Source organism: Podarcis vaucheri (assembly GCF_965113315.1).
Source record: "Podarcis vaucheri genome assembly, chromosome: 14".
Taxonomy (NCBI): Eukaryota; Metazoa; Chordata; class Lepidosauria; order Squamata; family Lacertidae; genus Podarcis; species Podarcis vaucheri.
In genome coordinates, this window is record NC_138752.1 from 30,769,819 (window position 1) to 30,789,316 (window position 19,498).

At 47.2% G+C, this 19,498-nt stretch overlaps 1 protein-coding gene and 1 long non-coding RNA gene across 3 annotated transcripts in view; one reads left to right on the forward strand and one right to left on the reverse strand.

The window, feature by feature from the left end:
- LOC309518869 overlaps positions 1-19,498 on the forward strand; it is a 213,773-nt gene that overhangs the window by 116,887 nt on the left and 77,388 nt on the right. The gene's annotated exons all lie outside the window — the stretch shown is intronic.
- CACNG3 (calcium voltage-gated channel auxiliary subunit gamma 3) overlaps positions 7,420-19,498 on the reverse strand; it is a 66,817-nt gene continuing 54,738 nt past the window's right edge. Inside the window, exons 2-4 of one of the 2 annotated variants that reach the window (XM_082199401.1) lie at positions 17,674-17,757; positions 12,888-13,022; positions 7,420-8,958 (exon numbers count right to left, since the gene is read on the reverse strand). In XM_082199401.1, the coding sequence (XP_082055527.1) occupies positions 8,444-8,958; positions 12,888-13,022; positions 17,674-17,757 (734 nt within the window). In that variant the 3' untranslated portion in view covers positions 7,420-8,443. Of the gene's footprint in view, positions 8,959-12,887; positions 13,029-17,673; positions 17,758-19,498 lie in introns of both variants that reach the window. The other variant, XM_082199400.1, reaches the window with a different exon arrangement.

Sequence of the window (19,498 nt, forward strand, 5' to 3'; positions counted from 1 at the left end):
CACTGTATTGCATTTTTATTCCCAGAGAGAATGGTTGATGAGATTTCCTCTCTCAAGTGCTAAAATAGCGTGACCAGCCTTGGGCACTTTTACATGGGCTATTTTGCTTCAGGCTGCAAAATGTCTTTGTCTGGCCCTGGCAATGCCCGTATGGAGCCTGAATCAAAGCTGATCCCGCCTTGTGAATGGGTGAGGTAATCTGCTGAGAAACCACCTGTGTGTGTCCGGGAGAGATGAAGGCAGGAACTGGAGGCTCAGTGGCGGAGTAACACTTTTCAAAAGTGTTCTCCCTCCACCCCAGCAGAGATTTGAGCCCCAGACAGCAAGCCTCTGTAGCTGTGGTACAAGAGACAATACCTAATACAATGAAGTTTATGTAGACCAGTGCAAAGAATGTACCTCTCTTGGATTTTGAAGCGGGGAGCCTTGCTGAGAATGAGGCTAGACTGAAGAAACTGATAGAGCTCAGTTTTGCATGAACAGGATCAGGGAAGAACATACCAGATCAGACCATTGGTCTGCCTAGTTCACTCTTGTCCCACACACTGAATGGCAGCAGTGGCTCTTGAGGGTTACAGGCAGGGGCCATTCCCAGTCCTACCAGGATATGCCAGGGGGACTCAACCTAGACCTTCTGCCTGCAAAACAGATGCTCTGCCACTCAGCTGTGACCCTTCACCACTGAGCCAAAAGGAAGTAGTCTTGCAGCTAAGGACTGATGGAACGGTCTTAATTCAGCCCATGTCTACAGTGGTACCTCTGGTTACGTACTTAATTCATTCATTCCGGAGGTCCGTTCTTAACCTGAAACTGTTCTTAACCTGAAGCACCACTTTAGCTAATGGGGCCGCCGCTGTGCGATTTCTGTTCTCATCCTGAAACAAAGTTCTTAACCCGAGGTACTATTTCTGGGTTAGGGGAGTTTGTAACCTGAAGCATCTGTAACCTGAGGTACCACTGTATTTCATACGTGACCGAGTGAAGGTCCATTTTCAGATGCATGAGCAGATTTTTAAAAATCCACACAAATGTCTCTCTCTCTCTCTCTCTGTTTTCAAAAACTACTTATAATTTTACATTGCGGCCCAAGGACTTCCTTTTATTTTCCCTTTTTTGTAAAAACATCTATCCTATAGCCACTTGGAGCGGCTACAGCTCGCCACACCAGTGTGAAAAGCATCCGAAAAGGTCCCTGGATTCTGCAGCACATGAAGACACACTGTTCCCATGTACTGATGGGGGCAGTCATCATTTCTCATCTTCATCCTTACAGTACCCACCAGGAGGGACAGCATATCATGAAGCATCACCACATCTTCAAATATCTGAAGGGCTGTCACACAGAAGATGGAGCAAGTTTGTTTTCCGCTGCTCCAGAGGGGAGGACCCAAACCAATGAATTCAAATGGCAAGAAACAAGATTTTGCATAAACATTAGGAAGAGCTTTCTGATGGTAAGAGCTGTTCAACAATGGCACGGACCCCTTTGGAAGGTGGTGGACTCTCTTTTCTTGAAGGTTTTCAAACAGAGGTTGGATGACCATCTGCCAGGGGTTCTTCAGCTGTGATTTTTTGTTCTGCAGGGGGGTTGGACTAGATGACCCTTGGGGTACCCTCCAACTTTCATTTCTATGATTCTAATGCAGTTTTCAGGCCATTTTCTTCCAGTCTGGCAGGACTGGTGATTCTGGAGTATGCCATGTCCTGACAAGCACAATACTTCCAGAGTTGTAGAATGAGAAGTTCATTATGTAATGTGGACCCCAAATTGCTTCCCTGCTGTTCCTGTCTGCAGTCTTCAACTCTTCAAAGAGAGGGATTTAAAAAAAATGTTTTGTTGAAGTGTGGGTTTCTGGTGAAAATAGTATAGGAGCAGGCAGGACTGATTGCATGATTTGGGTCTGCCTACAGCTTTCATATGGAGAAAATGTTTCTAGGGAATAGACGGAGGCCCTGCCTGCAGAATCAGTTGATGAGTCAATAAACCAGCTGTGATTCTTAATCCAGGATTGTGCTTTTGCAGGTATGGGTGATGAGATCTGCTAATGGCAGTGGGAGCAGAATCATTACCAGCAAAGTATTGCCCCTTCCCCTTCTTGCAAAGATTGCATTCCAGCAGAATGAAATGTCTGGACTGCACGTGTGTGCTAAGAAACCTGCCTGGAATCTTTATATAACTCAATTAAATGCAGCAGTTTAGTTTCCAGAACCCGTGTAGAGCTCAATGCATAGGATGATTTAGGTCCAGCAGGCAACCTGCTGGTCACAGTTAAGGAGACAGGGAGTTTATGCACCTGATCTTGGCCAATACCCTGATCCTGGGCAAGAACTATGGCGGAAAAAGAGACACAGAGGTTTGCCTTTCAGCCCCCCTTTTCCCCATTGCTCTCTCAGTTGAGCTCCAGTTGCTCAGTCCTTATGAGGTTTGACTCCACTTCTGTCGAGAGGTGAATATGCTGGAGAGGCGCTGCCAGTCAGAGCAGACAATACTGAGCTAGAGGGACTGATGTTCCGACTTGGTATAGGGCATCTTCCTATGCTCTCCAACCAACTGTATTTACAGCACAAGGCCTGGCCAGTCCAGAGGCGTCAATGTGCCTGCCAATCAGAGGGCACAGTGCTGCACAGTCAATTGCTGTCAGGGACTGGGCAGAGGAGGAATGGTATAGACCGCCTCCCCATCCCGACCCTTCCAGGGAGAAGGAAGAGGAAGACAGTATAGATTTACAACAGTGGGCTGACGGAGGTTACTGCTCAGAGGCAGATGTTGGGGAAAAGTTAGGAGAGGAGGAACCAGAGCAGCAGCTGGCTGACATGTTGTTATTAGAAAGCATTCCAGACCCTCCATCTCCCAGAACCCAGTGAGCCTTAAAAGTAGGAGAGCAAAGAACTCAGAGACAGAGGGCACATAGCAGCACCCATAGAACTGACGAATGAGGAAGTAGGAGAGATGGTGTGTCTGTGTGTGTGTGTGTGTAGATTCACTTGGGACAACACCATTATCCAAGAGGCTGGGTTCTACAGCCTCTCTCTATAAAGACTGAAATAAAAAAGGACGGTGAGAAACTTTTCCTAGCCTTTATACTTTCCCGGGCAACCAGCTGGCAGCTGCTGACAGCATCCTGACACCTGCATGGCTTGGGGACCTTTATACAGACAGACTCACAAGAACATAGCTTAAGAAGAGCCTGCTGGATCAGGCCAATGGCCCATCTAGTCCAGCAGCCTGTCATTACAGTGGCCAAACAGATCCCCCATTTGGAAAACCTTCTAGCAGGATTAGAGGACAAGAGACCGTTCCCCTCCTGATGTTTCCAGCAAATGGGATTCAGAAGCACTGCTTGCTTCTAGCTGTGGAGGTAGAGCATAGCCACTGTGGCTAATAACCATCGCTAGCCCTCTCCTCTATGAATTTGCACCAGCCTAAGCCATCCAGGTTGGTGGCCATCACTGCCTCCTGCACACAGCTGTCAATGTTTCCCTTTTTTTAAGGGAAATTCCCTTATTCCGAATGGGATTCCTGACAAGAAAAGGGAAAAGTTGACAGCTATGCTCCTGCAGGAGGGAGTTCCATAGCTGAACCGTGAGCTGCATGGTTCTTCTTCCCACACTTTGCTTTCCAGCAGAAGCACTAGAGCTTTCCAGGAGAGTCTCTGCAATGGATGGTATAACTCTTGCTTTAAAAAGGATGAGAGGGAACTGAATTTTTTCCAAGCGAACCCAAGTTAAAAGAATCTGCTTGGGACCCTCCTCTCTCCCCACCCATGATGTCTTTCAGGGATCACCAGCTTGCATACCTCCACTGCCGGTGGGCTTGAAGGCCACCTTCCTGCTGTTGGCATTTTGTACCTTCCTTTCAGAGTGGCCCCCTCCCACTCAGCGCGGCAAATGCCCCACACGGCTCCATGTGTTATGCTCAGGAGAGAAATACCTCCAGAGGGTTCCGCTATGAGCTGGCACCAGGATCCGCCCCCTCTGCTGATCCACAGGCACATCTCTCCTCCACAAAGCAGCTGGTCCGTGCTTGGCATCGCGAGTCAGCATCCCACAGTTGGCCACGTCACCCATCGCTGCCACAAATATCTCATTCTTGGATCTAACTCAATGGAATCGAGTTCTTCGTTCTCAAAATATCTTCTTCCAGGGGTAGGACGAGACTCTCTCTCTCTCTCTCAAAAACAAACACCCTCAACAACTTTGATCCTCCTCTTACAGTCGCAGGTTTAAGCTGCGATTTCCAAAATGCCGACTGGGGCTGGTGTGAGTTGTAGGCTGAAACATTTGGAAGTCACCATGTATTTAAGATGGTGCTCAAGTGACACACTGGAACATGCGTTATACAGAGTCAGATCAATGCTGCATCTAGCTCAGTACTGTCTGCACTGACCGGCAGCAGCTCTCCAGGCTTTCAGACAGAAAACCGAGGACTGAACCTGGGACTTTCTGCATGCAAACCAGAGGCTCCACCACTGAGCATGTGTGTCTCAAAGTCTCCCACTGCTTTAAGGAGCCCCCCTCCCATTACACCCCAGCCTAGCAAAAGTCTTCTCCACCTCCACCCACAACCCTTCCTGTAACAGACCATACAGGAAGTCTATGTCTGTTTTATGGTTCACAGCCAGGAACACTGCCTCTAGCAAAAAAGCTGCATTTAATATTGATAAGTTTTGCATTTTAAATATTTTTCAAGGACACAGAGGTCCTAGGAAGGGTGCTCTCGAAATACGTTTGCAAGCAGAGGGAATATGCTTGCAGTTTTCTCTCCTTCAGTGAGTTTATAAAAGAAGCTTCAGCCATTTGAGTATTTCCAATTTTTTGTCCTCCACCCACCTCAACATGATGTTTCCCCTAAGCCCACCAAAGATCTACAGATGAAGGGTTGTAGACTATTTTTAAAATAATAATAATAACAACAACAACAATAATATTATTATTAATAATAATAGTAGTCAAGTGGGAACTTGGGGGTAAAAGAAAACATTTGGATGCTGCTTAGCTTTGCTCTCCTGCTATGTTGCTCTTTATTTTAAATACTGTTTAACAGTTTTTCCTCCAAAAGAGGCTGGCCACAATTTGAGTTTCAGGACACTAAGGCAAACATAATAGGTGTTCTTGCCATCATACAACTCTATGGTGTCACCGCATTTGGAATACTGTATACAGTTCTGGTTGCTCACTTCAAAAAGGATATTGCAGAGTTGGAAAAGGTTCAGAAAAGGAAAACCAGAATGATCAAGGGGAGGGAGCGACTTCCCTATGATGAAAACTTACATTGTTTGGGACTTTTTAGTTTAGAAAAAAGGCAAGTAAAAGGCCACATGATAGAAGTTTATAAAATAATGTATGACATGGAGAAAGTGGAAAGAGAAAAGTTTTTCTCCTCCCATGACACTAGAATTCGTGGACATCCGATGAAACTGAATGTTGGAAGATTTGGGAAGGATAAAAAGAAAGTCCTTCTTCCTGCAGCACATAATTAATTTATGGAACTCACTCCCATGGTAGGTAGGGATGACCACCAGCTTGGATGGCTTCCAAAGAGGATTGGACCGATTCAAGGAGGGTATCAATGACTGCTAGCCACAAGGGCTCTGCTCTGGTTCCACAGCTGGAGGCAGCAATGCTTCTGAATACCAGGTGCCAGAAACGTCAGGAGGGGAGAGGGCTCTTGTGCTCAAATCTTGCCTGTGGGTTTCACACAGGCATCTGGTTGGCCACTGTGAGAAAAGAATGCCGTGCTGACCCAGCTCTTAAAATGTTCTTATTTTTCAGACACCTTCGCTGAACTGTCTCCAATGCTTAAGCCTTGTTTGTTCAGACCAGTCTACCCAGACGCAAAATTCCAATATGTGTATTTGTTTAAAAACGGTTGTCTCCCCCCTGTTTTTTTATTCAATTTTGTACATCTACTTGTCTTTAAAGTTTGATTTTACCAGTGTTTTCCTTTTGACTATTTTCTATTGTGTTTACCTAAACCGCTTAGTGAAGGGACGCGGGTGGCGCTGTGGGTTAAACCACAGAGCCTAGGACTTGCCAATCAGAAGGTCGGCAGTTCAAATCCCCATGACGGGGTGAGCTCCCATTGCTTGGTCCCTGCTCCTGCCAACCTAGCAGTTTGAAAGCACATCAAAGTGCAAGTAGATAAATAGGTACCGCTCCGGTGGGAAGGTAAACAGCATTTTCATGCGCTGCTCTGGTTTGCCAGAAGCGGCTTAGTCATGCTGGCCACATGACCCGGAAGCTGTCTGCGGTCAAACGTAGGCTCCCTCGGCCAATAAAGTGAGATGAGCGCCGCAACCCCAGAGTCGGCCACGACTGGACCTAATGGTCAGGGGTCCCTTTACCTTTACTTTTTAAAGCTTTCTAGATAAGGGGGGGGGAATACAGCCCGTATTTAGGGAAAAGAGCTCTCCCTTAGAGGCCACTTCCCATCAATAATTACCTGATTCAGCACTCCCCCCAACCCATAAAAAGACTCTTGCATTAAAGGGCACTTGGCTGGTACCTTTTGGAGAAACCGTTGGGTGGGCATAGGGGGAAATGCCAACCAGCTTAAACAAACAGAGGCAGAGTGTCTTGGCCATTCTGGGATCAAACGTAGGATGAAAATTGGGGTGGGCTCAATATTAGCCGGTTAGGTCACCATTTAAAATTAAAGTTATAGGTAAAGGTAAAGCATCCCTGGATGGTTAAGCCCAGTCAAAGGCAACTATGGGGTTGTGGCGCTCATCTCACTTTCAGGCTGAGGGAGCCAGTGTTTGTCCACAGATTGCTTTTGGGTCATGTGGCCAGCATGACTAAACTGCTACTGGCGCAACAGAACACCGTGACAGAACCCAGAGCACATGGAAATGCCATTTACTTTCCCGCCACAGCAGTACCTATTGATCTTCTTGCACTGGCATGCTTTCGAACTGCTAGGTTGGCAGGAGCTGGGACAGAGCAATGGGAGCTCACTCCATCGCAGAGATTTGAACCGCTGACCTTCTGATCGGCAAGCCCAAGAGTCTCAGTGGTTTAGACCACAGCGCCACCCACATCCCTACGTCACCATGTGCAAGAGGAAGGCTAAGGTAAACCAGCAGACTGCTTGTCCCTTTTCTTCCCCAGGTCTTCAAAGCTGACTGCCTTTCCATGTTCCACCTGCCAAGGTGTGTGTGTGGAGAGATATATTTGGGGCAGAACACAGCAGATGCTCTTGGCAGCTCCAGGAAAATATATTGCATGTAAATTGCAATTCACAGGTGGGGCTTCCTTGAAGTTGACAGTGGTAGCATTTGCGCTGATTCCTCAAGAAAGCTGCTGACTGATCTTCACTATTTTGCAATATGAATAAAAAACCCCTCCCATGTTCCCCCTCCATATATTGCTCCCTGCCCCATGCCTTCCTTTACCAACAAAAGGCCTCTGAATCACAAATGCTGATCCGAATGTGTTTTATTGGTATATATTTGCTTTCCTTGGACCTTTCAAACATTCCAGATATCGACCGCCCATCTGTACAGGACATAGACTGGTGCTGCAGCTGGAAAAGCAGATTGCAAACTCAACCACACATAATCTTCATGGTGTCCAGAGATCGACCTCTGGGCATGAGAGAGTGAGCTCATCCTACCTGCAATGTCAAAAGCTGACCCACAGATGGCAGATGACGACCAGCACCTTGGGAGAGATGGAGGAGGGGGAGCATTTGCCTCTCCCCACCTGACCCGGAGTCCTTGATGGGAGCGTTGAAGATGCGAGAAAAACACAGAGCCCTCCCTAAACCCACAGAAATGGCTCTGGGCCATCTCTTCCAACCACATGGCAGGAAATGGGATTCCAAGCTATTTAATGCATGCACACAAAAACAGACAGCCCCCACCCCAACCCCCCCAGCATCACTCAATACAATCCAGATGGAAGAAGGGACAATGGTCACAGTCTTCTCACACACACTCAGGTTCGCCGTTTCGTGCTTGGAGATTTCCCACAGAGGTGATTTCAGGATGCCCACAGCGCGCAAGTGGGATTTCCGTGGGGGGACCAATAGCCATGGGGTACTCCCTACATTCCTGATGGGGCCTCCTGGCAGTCCAATGGGAACCCCTTTTGCTGTGCATGTGGCAAAGCTACAATGTCTGTTCTTGCTCAAAGAAGGAGAGGTTTGGGAATTGGGGAGGCTCAGCGGCAGTCAAACCAAAGCCACAACCGCTCGGGCTTAGCAAGTGGAGATTCGAGGATTTCAAAAATGAAACGGAAAAAATGAAGTCCTCAACCCAGGTTGCCCATGAGGGGCAGGACCCCCGCCGAGGGTTTCTTCTGAAAAACAAAGTTTCACTGGTTACACCATCACAGGGGGCGGGTCATGTCATGCAGTCTCAACGATACACCTCTATACATGGCAGCCAGCAGGGCAGCTCTGACTGCCAGGACTCTCAGCCAACCAGGGGTGCGGCTGGCCTCAGACTGGCGTGGTTCGTCTGTTGCCTGGATTGTTGTGTAAGGACTCCTTGAACTCTTTGGGGAGGGAGTTGTGAATCTGTAAAAACCCGTGATCTCTCTCTGAGTTGAGCAGTGTCCCAATAGTCAGCTTGGAAGGATCCCTGGAGAGGGTGAACATGGAGATGTCGGTGGACGGGATGGTGTTGAAGCCTTTGCCGATGGGGGACAGGTCCCTGGACCTGGGCTCCGTGGAGCGGGAGCTGGATCTCCTTCGGAACCGGTACCGGTAGGTAGGCAAGCGGGCAAAGGTGGACTTCTTCAGCAGCGCCACGGAATGGGTCTTGGCTCGGATCTGGCGGTGCTTCTCGATGTACATGTGGACGGCAATCACCCCCACCATCTCAGCAATGATGAAGGATAAGGCCCCGAAGTAGAAGGACCAGCCGTAGGAGTAACTCTTCTTGGAGTCGCTCTGCCCAGGGTCCCCGGCGTTGGCAGAGATGTAAACGATAATCCCGATGATGTTGCTTAGCCCTGAAGGGAAGAATCAGAGGAGGACTAAAGTAACTTTGTGTCCGGGAGCCAACAGGGAGAACAGGTCATTTGCGGAACAGAGAAAGACAGTGACATGCTGGTTAACTTACGATATACGATATCCAATATCTTTATTGTCATTGTCTCATACAGAACAATGAAATTGAAAAACTACACAAAACATTCAAAACCCCCTAAAAACTCTGAAACCCCGTTTTAAAATACAATATACTATAGAGACTCCTTATGCTGCGTTTAGAACCAGAATTGAATTTGAGTAGAAACTGTTTCTTAGGCGGCTAGTCCTGGTCTTTATAACCCTGTACCTTCTTCCAGAAGGCAGAAGCTGAAAGAGATAATTTCTGGGGTGCGTACTATCCTGTTACAGTTAGTTTCGTTATTAAAGAAGCAGAGCAGAGAACACACAGGGGCTTCTAAGGGTTGTTCCTGTCTAGATGAAGGAGTTGCCTGGAGTGGATTGTAACTCCCTGCCTTCACTTTCTAACCCAAAGAACGCTCTCTGTTTCTGCCTGGCTCTCTGCTCTGCGACATGCAGTAGATGCCTTGTTCTAGGAGTGGAAGGGAAGAGGCTTGCAGGCTGTCAGCAGAGAAATTGTCAGGGTGGCTCTGGTGGAGCCGTCAAGTCTGATTCCTGTGGGCTGGGGCACCTGCCTGTTTCCTCCTCTTCATCCTCCTCCAAGCTCCCAGCCTCCAGCACTTCCCAGCTTTTCCCCTCCTCTGGGGTGTGGCTGGTTTCCCACCACCAGGAGCCAGGATCCAAACCCTCTCCCTCTGTGCTTTCCCTGGGGGGCTCTGGGTCAGGCGGCTTCTGCCACTCTTCCCTATCCAGCCAGTTCCTGACACTTTGCTCATCCAGTCAGAGGAGATGAATGGGACTCTGCAGTATGCAAGGGATGAGCTGGTGGCACACAAACACCAACATATTTGGGCAAGTCATGCGATTTTCATTTCAACACTTTTGCTCTCCACCCTTCTGGCTCCATTTGGTCTCTTCCAACTTTGCATGCCTATGAATGGGATATCTGGGTATCTGTCCCAAAAGGGCCATAGAGCAGAACATCTGCCCTGAAAGCAGAGGGTTCCTGGTTCATCCCCCAACATCTCCAGGTAGGACTGGGAGTGTCTACTGCTTGACAGCTGATGGAGACCCAATGCAACAACACTGAGCTAGATGCACCATCAGTTTGACTCAGTATCAGAGAGCTTCCAGCATTCCTGCCTGACACCAGCACCAGCCAGCCAGCACCCCAGGGGCATTTTTTGGGCTCTGTGTGAAACCAGAGGGGGGGCACCCTTTCAGCTAACATGCACGAGGCACCCCCCCTTGCTTCCTCGCCACAGAGGAGCTTTGTGTTGCGTTAATGAGCCAAGAGCATTTTGTTTGCTGCTTTGCGTCTCTACTCCTCTCAGCTGAAGAAGTGAGAACAATGCTCTCTGTCTTTTTTTTAGGGTGGAGCATTTGCGGAGGGAGCACAAGACAAAAGATTTCTTGGAGACAAAGATACTGTCATGAAATAGCCCATAACAGCAGTCAGGAAGGAAGCCATTTGCCACTTGCTCGCATTCCTCTCCAGATGGCTGCTCCTCTCCAGATGTTGAATTGGCCAGGGCAGTGCAAAGGCACAGCAGCCTCCTGGGAATGGGAGAGGCCTGGTTTCAGCAGGTTCTGCCAAACCAGTGTTTCCCAAAGTGGGTGGTACCTCCCCCTGGGGGTCACTAGGATTCTTGGGGAGGGGTTGATAAGAGTCAAGGGGGGGGGCAGGGGGCACCAGAAGTGTAAATGACTATCAGCCTTTGAAAAACTGGTATCACGGGATCATGTTCATCAGCTGCATTGAATTAATTAAACCACATAGTTTTAATTGGATTTTGAATAAATGTGCAAATAATTGTTACTGTTTAGAATTTTATTGTGTGACTATCTTCCTTAGTGGGTCATGGATGTATACCCCTAGTACCCGTTCCACCTTTGGAACTCCCTGCAACCGGATTGGTCTCATGTTTGACCTCTTTGCAATGGAAACCACTCTTTTGAATAATGCTTTTTATAGGGCAGGCCTGTGCAGGGGCTGGGGCAGCTGGGTACACTTGCCCTAGGCCTCAGAGGGCTAAGCTGGCTGGGCTACCCTGCAAGAGGCTGGCTGTTTTTTTGTTTGTGTTTATAACTTTGTTCTAACAAGACTCCCACCTTGGACCTCAGATAAGCTCTGTACAGGCCTGGGCAGGGTTTACCCAAGTATCCCAGAAAAATGGGGCATCCCATTGTCTTGCATGAGAGCACAGCGGCCATTTGGTGTGCTGTGATCTCAAGTGATAACATACCGAGACCAGAAAAAAGCAACCCCCAAAGTTTCCCCCCCCAGGGCTGCAATCTCATGGTGCATTTTTGGGTGCCTTGTGAGCTTGGCCCCCCAAAAAGCATGTTTTTTGGCCTCAGTGATCTCGCTCTGGTCACATGACTGACTTGGGAGCATGGGAGGGAGCACATGGACCCCGGTTTGGGAACTCAAGGTGTTGGAGGGTATAGTAGGGTACGGGGCACTAGGATGAGTCTATGGAACCAAGCCGGCTGTGGCCCCCCCCCCAAAGCTGACTGCTTTGATAGGTGGAATTTGCAGTACTACAGGTACCACAACATACCTATTCTGCGTTTGCAAGAACTTGATCATTTAAGGTGGCACAGGAAGGCAGCAGCAAGAGACTGTCGAGAAAATGCAGCCTGGAACAGGTGCATTTTGAAAGCTTGCTTGCAAGCCTGAACAGAATCCGTCCAGCTGGCAGTTCCAGAACTGTGGAGCCACCACACAGAGAGAGTGCTTGTATTACCAATTTCATTTATTTTCCTGGTGGCCGTACAAGCAGGACCTCAGAACCTGGCGTTAAATATCTGGGCAGGATTGTATGACTGGAGGGAGTCCTTTAGCTACCTTGGTCCCAAGACATTTCTGTTATTCAGTGGTTACCCTTTTACTGTGCTGCCCTGAATTATCTTATTTACTCCTCTGGCTGTTTCCCTAAAGGCAATTGCATCCTGCCAAGAAACAAAGGTTGGCTTAGCTTTCCAGAAAATGCGGAGCATCCTCAGAAAAGCACAGCATCTTCCAACACACACACACACACACACACACACACACAGAGAGAGAGAGAGAGAGAGAGAGAGAGAGACAGCTTAGCTAAGACATCACACAGGGCTTATCAGCTCAACCTTTAACTTCAGAATTAAGATGCTGCTGTTGAGCGCCAATTCTGAGTTTTGTAAAATACATCAAAGTACACAGAAACTGCTCTGAGAGGGATTCTGGGGCTCCAAATCCCTTTGAAGCTGCTGTTGCTGCAGCAGCAGCTCAGAGACATAAGAAGTTGCCTTATACTGAGTCAGACCTTTGACACTTCCAGCTCAGCATTGCCGACATTGATGGGCAGCAGCTCTCTGGGGTGTCAGGTAGGGGACATTCCAGACCTACCTGGAGATACAGAGAACCGGATCTGGAACCTTCTGCATGCCAAGCAGGGGCTGTGCCTACTAAGCTTTGGCCCTTCCTGACCTAAGCAGCAGTTCTTGGCAAGGGTTAATGGGCAAGGAGGAGGAGGAGGGCTCAATCTACACACAGAATCACTGCATCCCATATCCAAATATGGAGATGTCGGGGGATGAACCTGGAACCCTCTGATTTCAGGGCAGATGTTCTGCTCTATGGCCGTTTTGGGACAGATACCCACATATCCCATTCATAGGCATGCAAAGTTGGAGAGCCAGAAGGGTGGAGAGCAAAAGTGTTTCCTTCTGGGAGTACGGTATTCAAATCTGGTTGGCACCCCATTGCTGGGAGTCAGCCTTGGCAGCAAAGGCCAGAGCTTTAATCTTATGCCAGGCAGCATAGACAGTGGAGAAGTGACTTGGGACTCACCTGCCGATACAAAAAAAATCCCTGCACTCAAGATGACGTTGAGTTTGCTCTTGTAGAACTCACTGGCTGCCACACAGAGACCTCCGAAGAACAGCAGACCCACACTCAAGATGGGGAAGATACTGGATGCTCTCACTGCACCTGGACGAGGAGGAGGAAGGAGAAGGGGAAGAGGCAAATCCTGCTCAGACTACACTCATAGAATCATGAAATCATAGAATTGTAATGTTGGAAGCCACCACAAGGACCATCTAGACCAAATTCCTGCAATGAAGGAATCTTTTGCCCAACATGGGGCTCAAACCCTCGACCCTGAGATTAAGAGCCTCATGCTCCACAGACTAAGCAATCCCTCACATCATTACCGTAGCATGTTTGTTAAAGTACTAGTGGAGGCTAGTCCATTCAGGCGACTGGTATTATGACATATTTATTACCCCACCTTTTCCTCCAAGGGGCTCAAGGTGGGTTGTGTGATTCTCCTCCTGCTCATTCTATCCGCACAATAACCCTGAGAGGTAGTGGCTGAGAGAGACAGTGATTGGGCCAAAGTCACACCCAGGGAGCTTCATGGCCGAGCGGGGAGTCTCAGTCTATGTTAGTGCTGATTTAGTTGCAGGTCAGCACAGAAACTCAGAGATGAGCAGTAAAGTTTTAAGGAATCAGAATACAAACAGAGAAACCTATGGGCAAGACTGGCCCCAGTAAAGCAGTCTTAAACTCCATAGGGGAGGGCTGCCCCCATTGTGCTCTCTCTGCTTTTTGCTCTGCAAAGCTCTTGGAGACAAGACTGGAGGGGAGCTGAATACAGTAGAACCGGCTGGCTCCTGTGAATCTGTTGCAACCTTAGCCTCCCCTCCTCCTCAGCAGCCTGTCCTATGTCTGCAGTGCTTTCTGCCTCTTCCTCCTCTCTCTCATTTGAGCCTGTTGCTTGTTCTGCATCCAACCATTCTGCCCCCTGCACTTTCATCCTCTGACCTGTCTTCCATGTCCCACCACCACTCCTCTGGCTTGGAGCCTTCCTCTTCTGAAGCTTCTCTAGGGGGTCTCTGGCTGGAGCTTCTCACCACTCCTCATCACCCATCCATTCTTTGACAGTCTAGCACTCTACCCTTTAAAGGTGGAAGAAAGGCCCACCCATCAGCCTGGAGGGAAACGTCACCTAACTGTAGCTCTTGAAATCTTGCTTATTCTTTGGGGGATGCTGGTGAGGACCCTGAAATGGCCAGCTAAGGTCCTTGTCTTTAAAGAAACTAGTTCAGCAACTGCCTCTCTTAGATTCTAACCCTCACTGGCTACAGGACCCTAAGAATGGACAGGGATTTGGGACATCACCCAGACTGATCAGAAGCTCAGCTCTGGTGCAAGGACCAGAGAAGCACAGTTCAGTTCAGAGAAGCCTTGATTAAAGTTCCCACCCACCAAGCACAGTTCAGTTCAGAGAAGCCTTGATTAAAGTTCCACCCACCAATGTCATGAACCCACTAGCTTAAAACCTGCCCAGGGCTTAGGCTTGCCTCTCCCTTAGTTTCCCTGCTGCCCTTGAAGAACTCAGTGGGATGTGGGGGGAGGAAGTTGCTGTTAGTGTAGCTGTCCCTGGAATAGCATCTCTGTCAAGATATAAAAAATTCCTTCCTGTAGCACCTTAAAGACCAACTAAGTTAGTTCTTGGTATAAGCTTTCGTGTGCATGCACACTTCTTCAGATACACAGGAAGGAATTTTTTTTATTTTGACTATGGCAGACCAACACGGCTACCCATCTGTATCTGTCAAGATATGACAAGCACTTCCTGGAAGCAATTGAAGACATTTTTGTTCTAACAGGGTCTTTACCACGAGTGTCTCTTTGTTAGGGTTTTAGTCTTGTTTTAAATGAATTTGTTGTTTTTGTGTTTTAACTGGGGTTTTTTTATAAAAAGTTTCTTGATTTTACATACTTTAGTAAATAATAGAATAAGTTGCCCCCTCCCCACTTTAATTTCCCCAACACAAGGTTTCAAAGCATTTTTATTAAGAGTCACTTTATTAAAATCTGTTCCACAGATTTCTATGCATTTTTGGTGGTTTATAACCATGTTCCTTTGATGAAACATATGTAATAAAGCTAAACCACATTTTGTTAAAGTTATTGGATTTCTTATGTTGTGTTCTTTCCTGAACTTTGCTTGTCAATTTCTCCATTAAATCCAAATCTCCGTTATAACTGCTTTTAATTAACTTGTGCATGAATTGCCCTGAGAGGGTAGTTTAGAAGGCAATGAAAATGGGTGGCCCCCACACAACACTTACAAAGGGTTATATTCTGGGCCTGCCGCACGCAGAAGTGAAATAGTGGGAAGTGGGAAGCACCCTCTAAGCACCCTTAAATTGCCCTCTGCCGCTCTCTCTCCAATCCAGACCAAAAATACCGTATCCAAAAATATCCACAACTTGAACTGAAGCTCTGGGGTTGACTGCAGGCTGGAGGACGAGCTGAAAAGTGGCAGCCACTGCTACTGTACCACACACACCAGCTGTTAGGCAGGGAGGCTGAGCAGCCTAAACAAAGTCTTGCTGCGCCTCCAGTCTCTTCAGGGCTTCATCCGCCCTCACTGATATCCATTTCAGGCCCTGGGGAAGACTCTCCAGCACTTCCAGGTTTGAATTGAATTAGTTATTTATTTCCTGGTGCCACGCGTATATGCATGTCGATCGCATGTAAGTGGGGGGACGCCTGCACATTCATGATGATGAGGATGAAGAAGGACAAGGAGCAGGAGGAGACAAAACGAGAGTTAGTTGGCTCTGCCTGTCACTGGCTCTGGCGCCACCTACTGTTGGGCTCCCTTCCTTCTGACCCACCAATCTCTACTGCTCTATGGAGACACATTGTGACAGTGAGTCTGGGAAGGGCGCTGCTCCCACATTGGTTCCGCTGCACACAAGCAAAATAATATCTCAACGTGGGATCGGTTGTCCAGACCGACATAATTATTTCTTGCATTTTTGCTATTTCCTACATCTTGCCAGCCCAGGCAGCTGCCTAGATTTCTCCTCCTGATAATCAGGTAAGCCCTGGAGCTTTTAATTTACTGGGAACATTATTTTCTTTTAGGACTAAATCCTCTGCCAAGTGATGGGGGATGAATTTGTTTGGTACGCTTGTCACAGAGGACTGACTCGAATTGACATTTCCAAATTCTGTTGTGGATCAGAATGCAACTATCACCTGGACTGTGCACAGAGGCTCCAGCTTCCAATGGTGATATAGGGGGAAGGGGTGGGCAATGTCGTGCGTGTGACATTGTGTGTGATGTCAGGGCATCAGAACGAGCCTCGGGCAGAACCAAATGTGGCGACAGTATGGCTTCAATGACTGGCAGCTCCTCCTCCTCCTCCTGCCATCGCCACTGGTGGGGGGCTGCCTCAGTCCTCTTTCTCTTCCATCGCAAGAGAAGGAGCAGGAGCCAGTCACTAAAGCAATGCCATGCTTGGTTCCATGCTCAGCCTCCTCCACCCCCTGAATTTTTGGGACTTTAGGGGGGCATAGCCCCCTACCAAAAAATATTGGAGGCTGCCCGCAAGGGCTTGAACCCCATGAGTTGGCCCCCATGGCTATGCAGTTTGTTTCAAAAATGTCTGCATCAAGATATGCATCTTTACAATAAAAATGCATACAAAATGCATATTTTGGGGAGGAAATGCACTGGGAAATGTGTATTTTTCAGGAAACGTTGTGTACAAAACACACATAATTTACATGTGGATTTTTCATGGGTTCTTTAGGAAAGTCTGCAAAAATAGGGGGCAGAACAGACTGAGGGAAACGGATAAGGATGGGGCTTAAGCTGATCTGTCCATCCCTTCCCTCATCACATCCTGCCCAAGTGACTGGATTTTGAAACAAATATAATAACTTGTGATGAGGGATGGGGAGAAATTCAACTTTGTTTGCATTTGGATGAGAAACTGCCTAATTCACCCTTGAAGAACTGAAACACGGGGATCCTTTGAAATTTGCACTTATTTAACAATGCAGCTCTCCAGTCAAAAGAAATGTAGAGAAATGCATATACTAGGGGAAAACATGCATAAAATTGATGAGAATGACATTCAGTGATGCATTATATTAGGAGAACACAAGATGAGCCTGCTGGATCCAGCCACTGGTCCATCCAGTCCAGCCTCCTGTTCTTACAATGGCCAGCCAGATGCCCTCAAGTAAGACCTGAGCACAACAGCAGCTCTCTCTGCTTGTGATTCCCAGCAACTGGCTTTCAGAGGCATGATTTCCCAGTGCAAAAAATATGCCTGCCATAGAGAAATGTGTTTATCTGGAGAAATTCACACAGAAAAGCTGACAAAGTTTCATGTGGATTAAAAGAAGAAGAAGAAAAAGAACCCTCAAACTGCTGCAGAAATACGAATTGAATTTAATATTGGAAAAACGAGAGAACCAAAACGGATAGATTTGCCTATCCCTTTCAGAGATACGATCTTTTAATGATGTCAGTCCAAGGGAGAAAAGGACACTGTCGTAAATGAATGAAATAAGGAAAGTGATTAGTTAATGCACTGCATTGAAAAAACCCACCCCACAACCCACCCTTGATGCTCAGGGAAAATTCAAAAAAGCTCCATCGAAAGTGGGATTGACACATACTCTGACAAGGAAATCTCCAGCTGGATTTTGCTGGTCACTCAGTTGCCTACAGGGGTGAGCCCTATCCCTTCTGTGTGTAGAACCCCCCCCCCCCCCGCAACAAGCACAGATTTGTAGTTGCCCGGGAGGTTGTAAACCTTACGCAGGAGGTATTCAGCTGCATCCTGTTCATAGTCAGCATCCTCTGGGAAATGATTGATTTGCTTACAGATTCCTCTGAACGTCCCTAAAGAATAAAGAAGAGAAAATATGCTTAAGAACACCGTAAGAGCTCTGCTGGATCAGACCCCTGGCCCACCCAGTTCAGCACCTTTGCCTCCCCAGCATACTCTCTCTCCAATAATGGAGGCACAAAACAGGCATCCTAGAAACAAAGAATTGTAGAGTCCGGAGGGATCCCAAGGGTCAACTAGTCTAACCCTCTGCAATGCTGACAAAAAACCCAACCCTCTTGCCCTCTGTTCAATTGTCTCAGTCCGTCTTAAAAGTGTCCAACATGGTGGCCATCACCAGATCCCAAGTGGATTTCATAATTTTACTATGATAGGGTTGGAAGGCGACCTCAAAGGCTCACCCACCCCCATTGATACAGAAAATACCTACAGCATCCCTGATAGGCTGCCATTTGGAATCTAAAAACCTCTAGTGAAGAACAGTCCACCATTCTCCAAGCAGTTCAGTTCCCCTGCCAGACAATTTTGATTGTTCGGGTTCATAAGTCTGCTGTTCTAGCCAAAGGCCATGACAAATGTGTATTAGTCAACATTGTTGATAATATAGCACAGGACATACATCCATAAAATAAAAGTCCATAATATAAAAAAGATTTTGTCAAGTTCCTGAGCATTGTGTACCTTTGACAGCTCCAATTCTAATATTATTTTGCCTTTTTAAAATCCAATTTGCCAGCATCCATGCTGTAAGAGACAGAAGTTACCAGAGACACCAACACAATCAAATCAAATCAAGCCAAAACCATTTATAGTGATTTTATCTAACTCCTTTTTCTTTCTTTCTTTCTTTTTTGGCAGACAGTGCATAGAGGGCCACTCTCTGTGTTACGCAGCTATTATTGTCACTCAAAAGAAACTGAACCATTTCTGCCGGGGTGTTGCTAGTTGCTTATGTGAAGAAAGGTTTCAGAAAGTGATCTTTTGTATCTCTATAACAAGAGGAAGGCTAATAGAGAATGAGAGATGTCTTCCATCTGAGATGGACCATAAATGCCAAGTCTGCCTGTGTATAGGAGCTTGTTTTAACAACCATCCAAGACGGCAGTAGGTATCACATGGAGATGCAGTCCAATAAAGGCATTTCTTAAGGAAACTGGTGAGAGTTTGGTCAGAGAACCAGCTCTAAAATGCTCTGTCCTCATGAGTGGGTATCAAGGGGGAAATCTGGTGTTTCTAATTAGTTGTAGGTCCCTTCTGGATTCTATCCAGAAGAGCCAATCCCTTAGTTGACACGTATTCAAGGTCAAAGCAGAGCTCAGATCTGGAAAATAATGATAGTCTAGAACATCTGGACAAGCTGCTTTCCAGAATTGGTTATCACCCAGTTCCATATAGCACAGGAAAATGCTCAATAGGCATATGGTAGTAGCAATTTAAAATAAATTTACTTTAACTGAGCACAGTCTGCTCTTGCCATAATTGTTGGCCTCTTGGATTCTGTATGAAGAAGAGCTGCTGATATTCCTGATGGTAGAGAGTATAGCTTCTGAAAAAAATAATATTCTGCACAGTTTCCAAATCAGAGCAAATGCTTTGCTACCAAATACCCTTAGGTTCAACCAGCTGCCCTTCCTTATTGCAACAGAACTCCATCAATGTCCCTATGGCTTTCTGTGTTTTCACTTTCACTGTCTTCATATGACACCTCCAGGAGAGGGTTTCACTGAAGGGTACACCCAAGTATCTAAACGAGTGAATTTGTTCTATAGCTTGCTGATCTAAGCACCATTTATA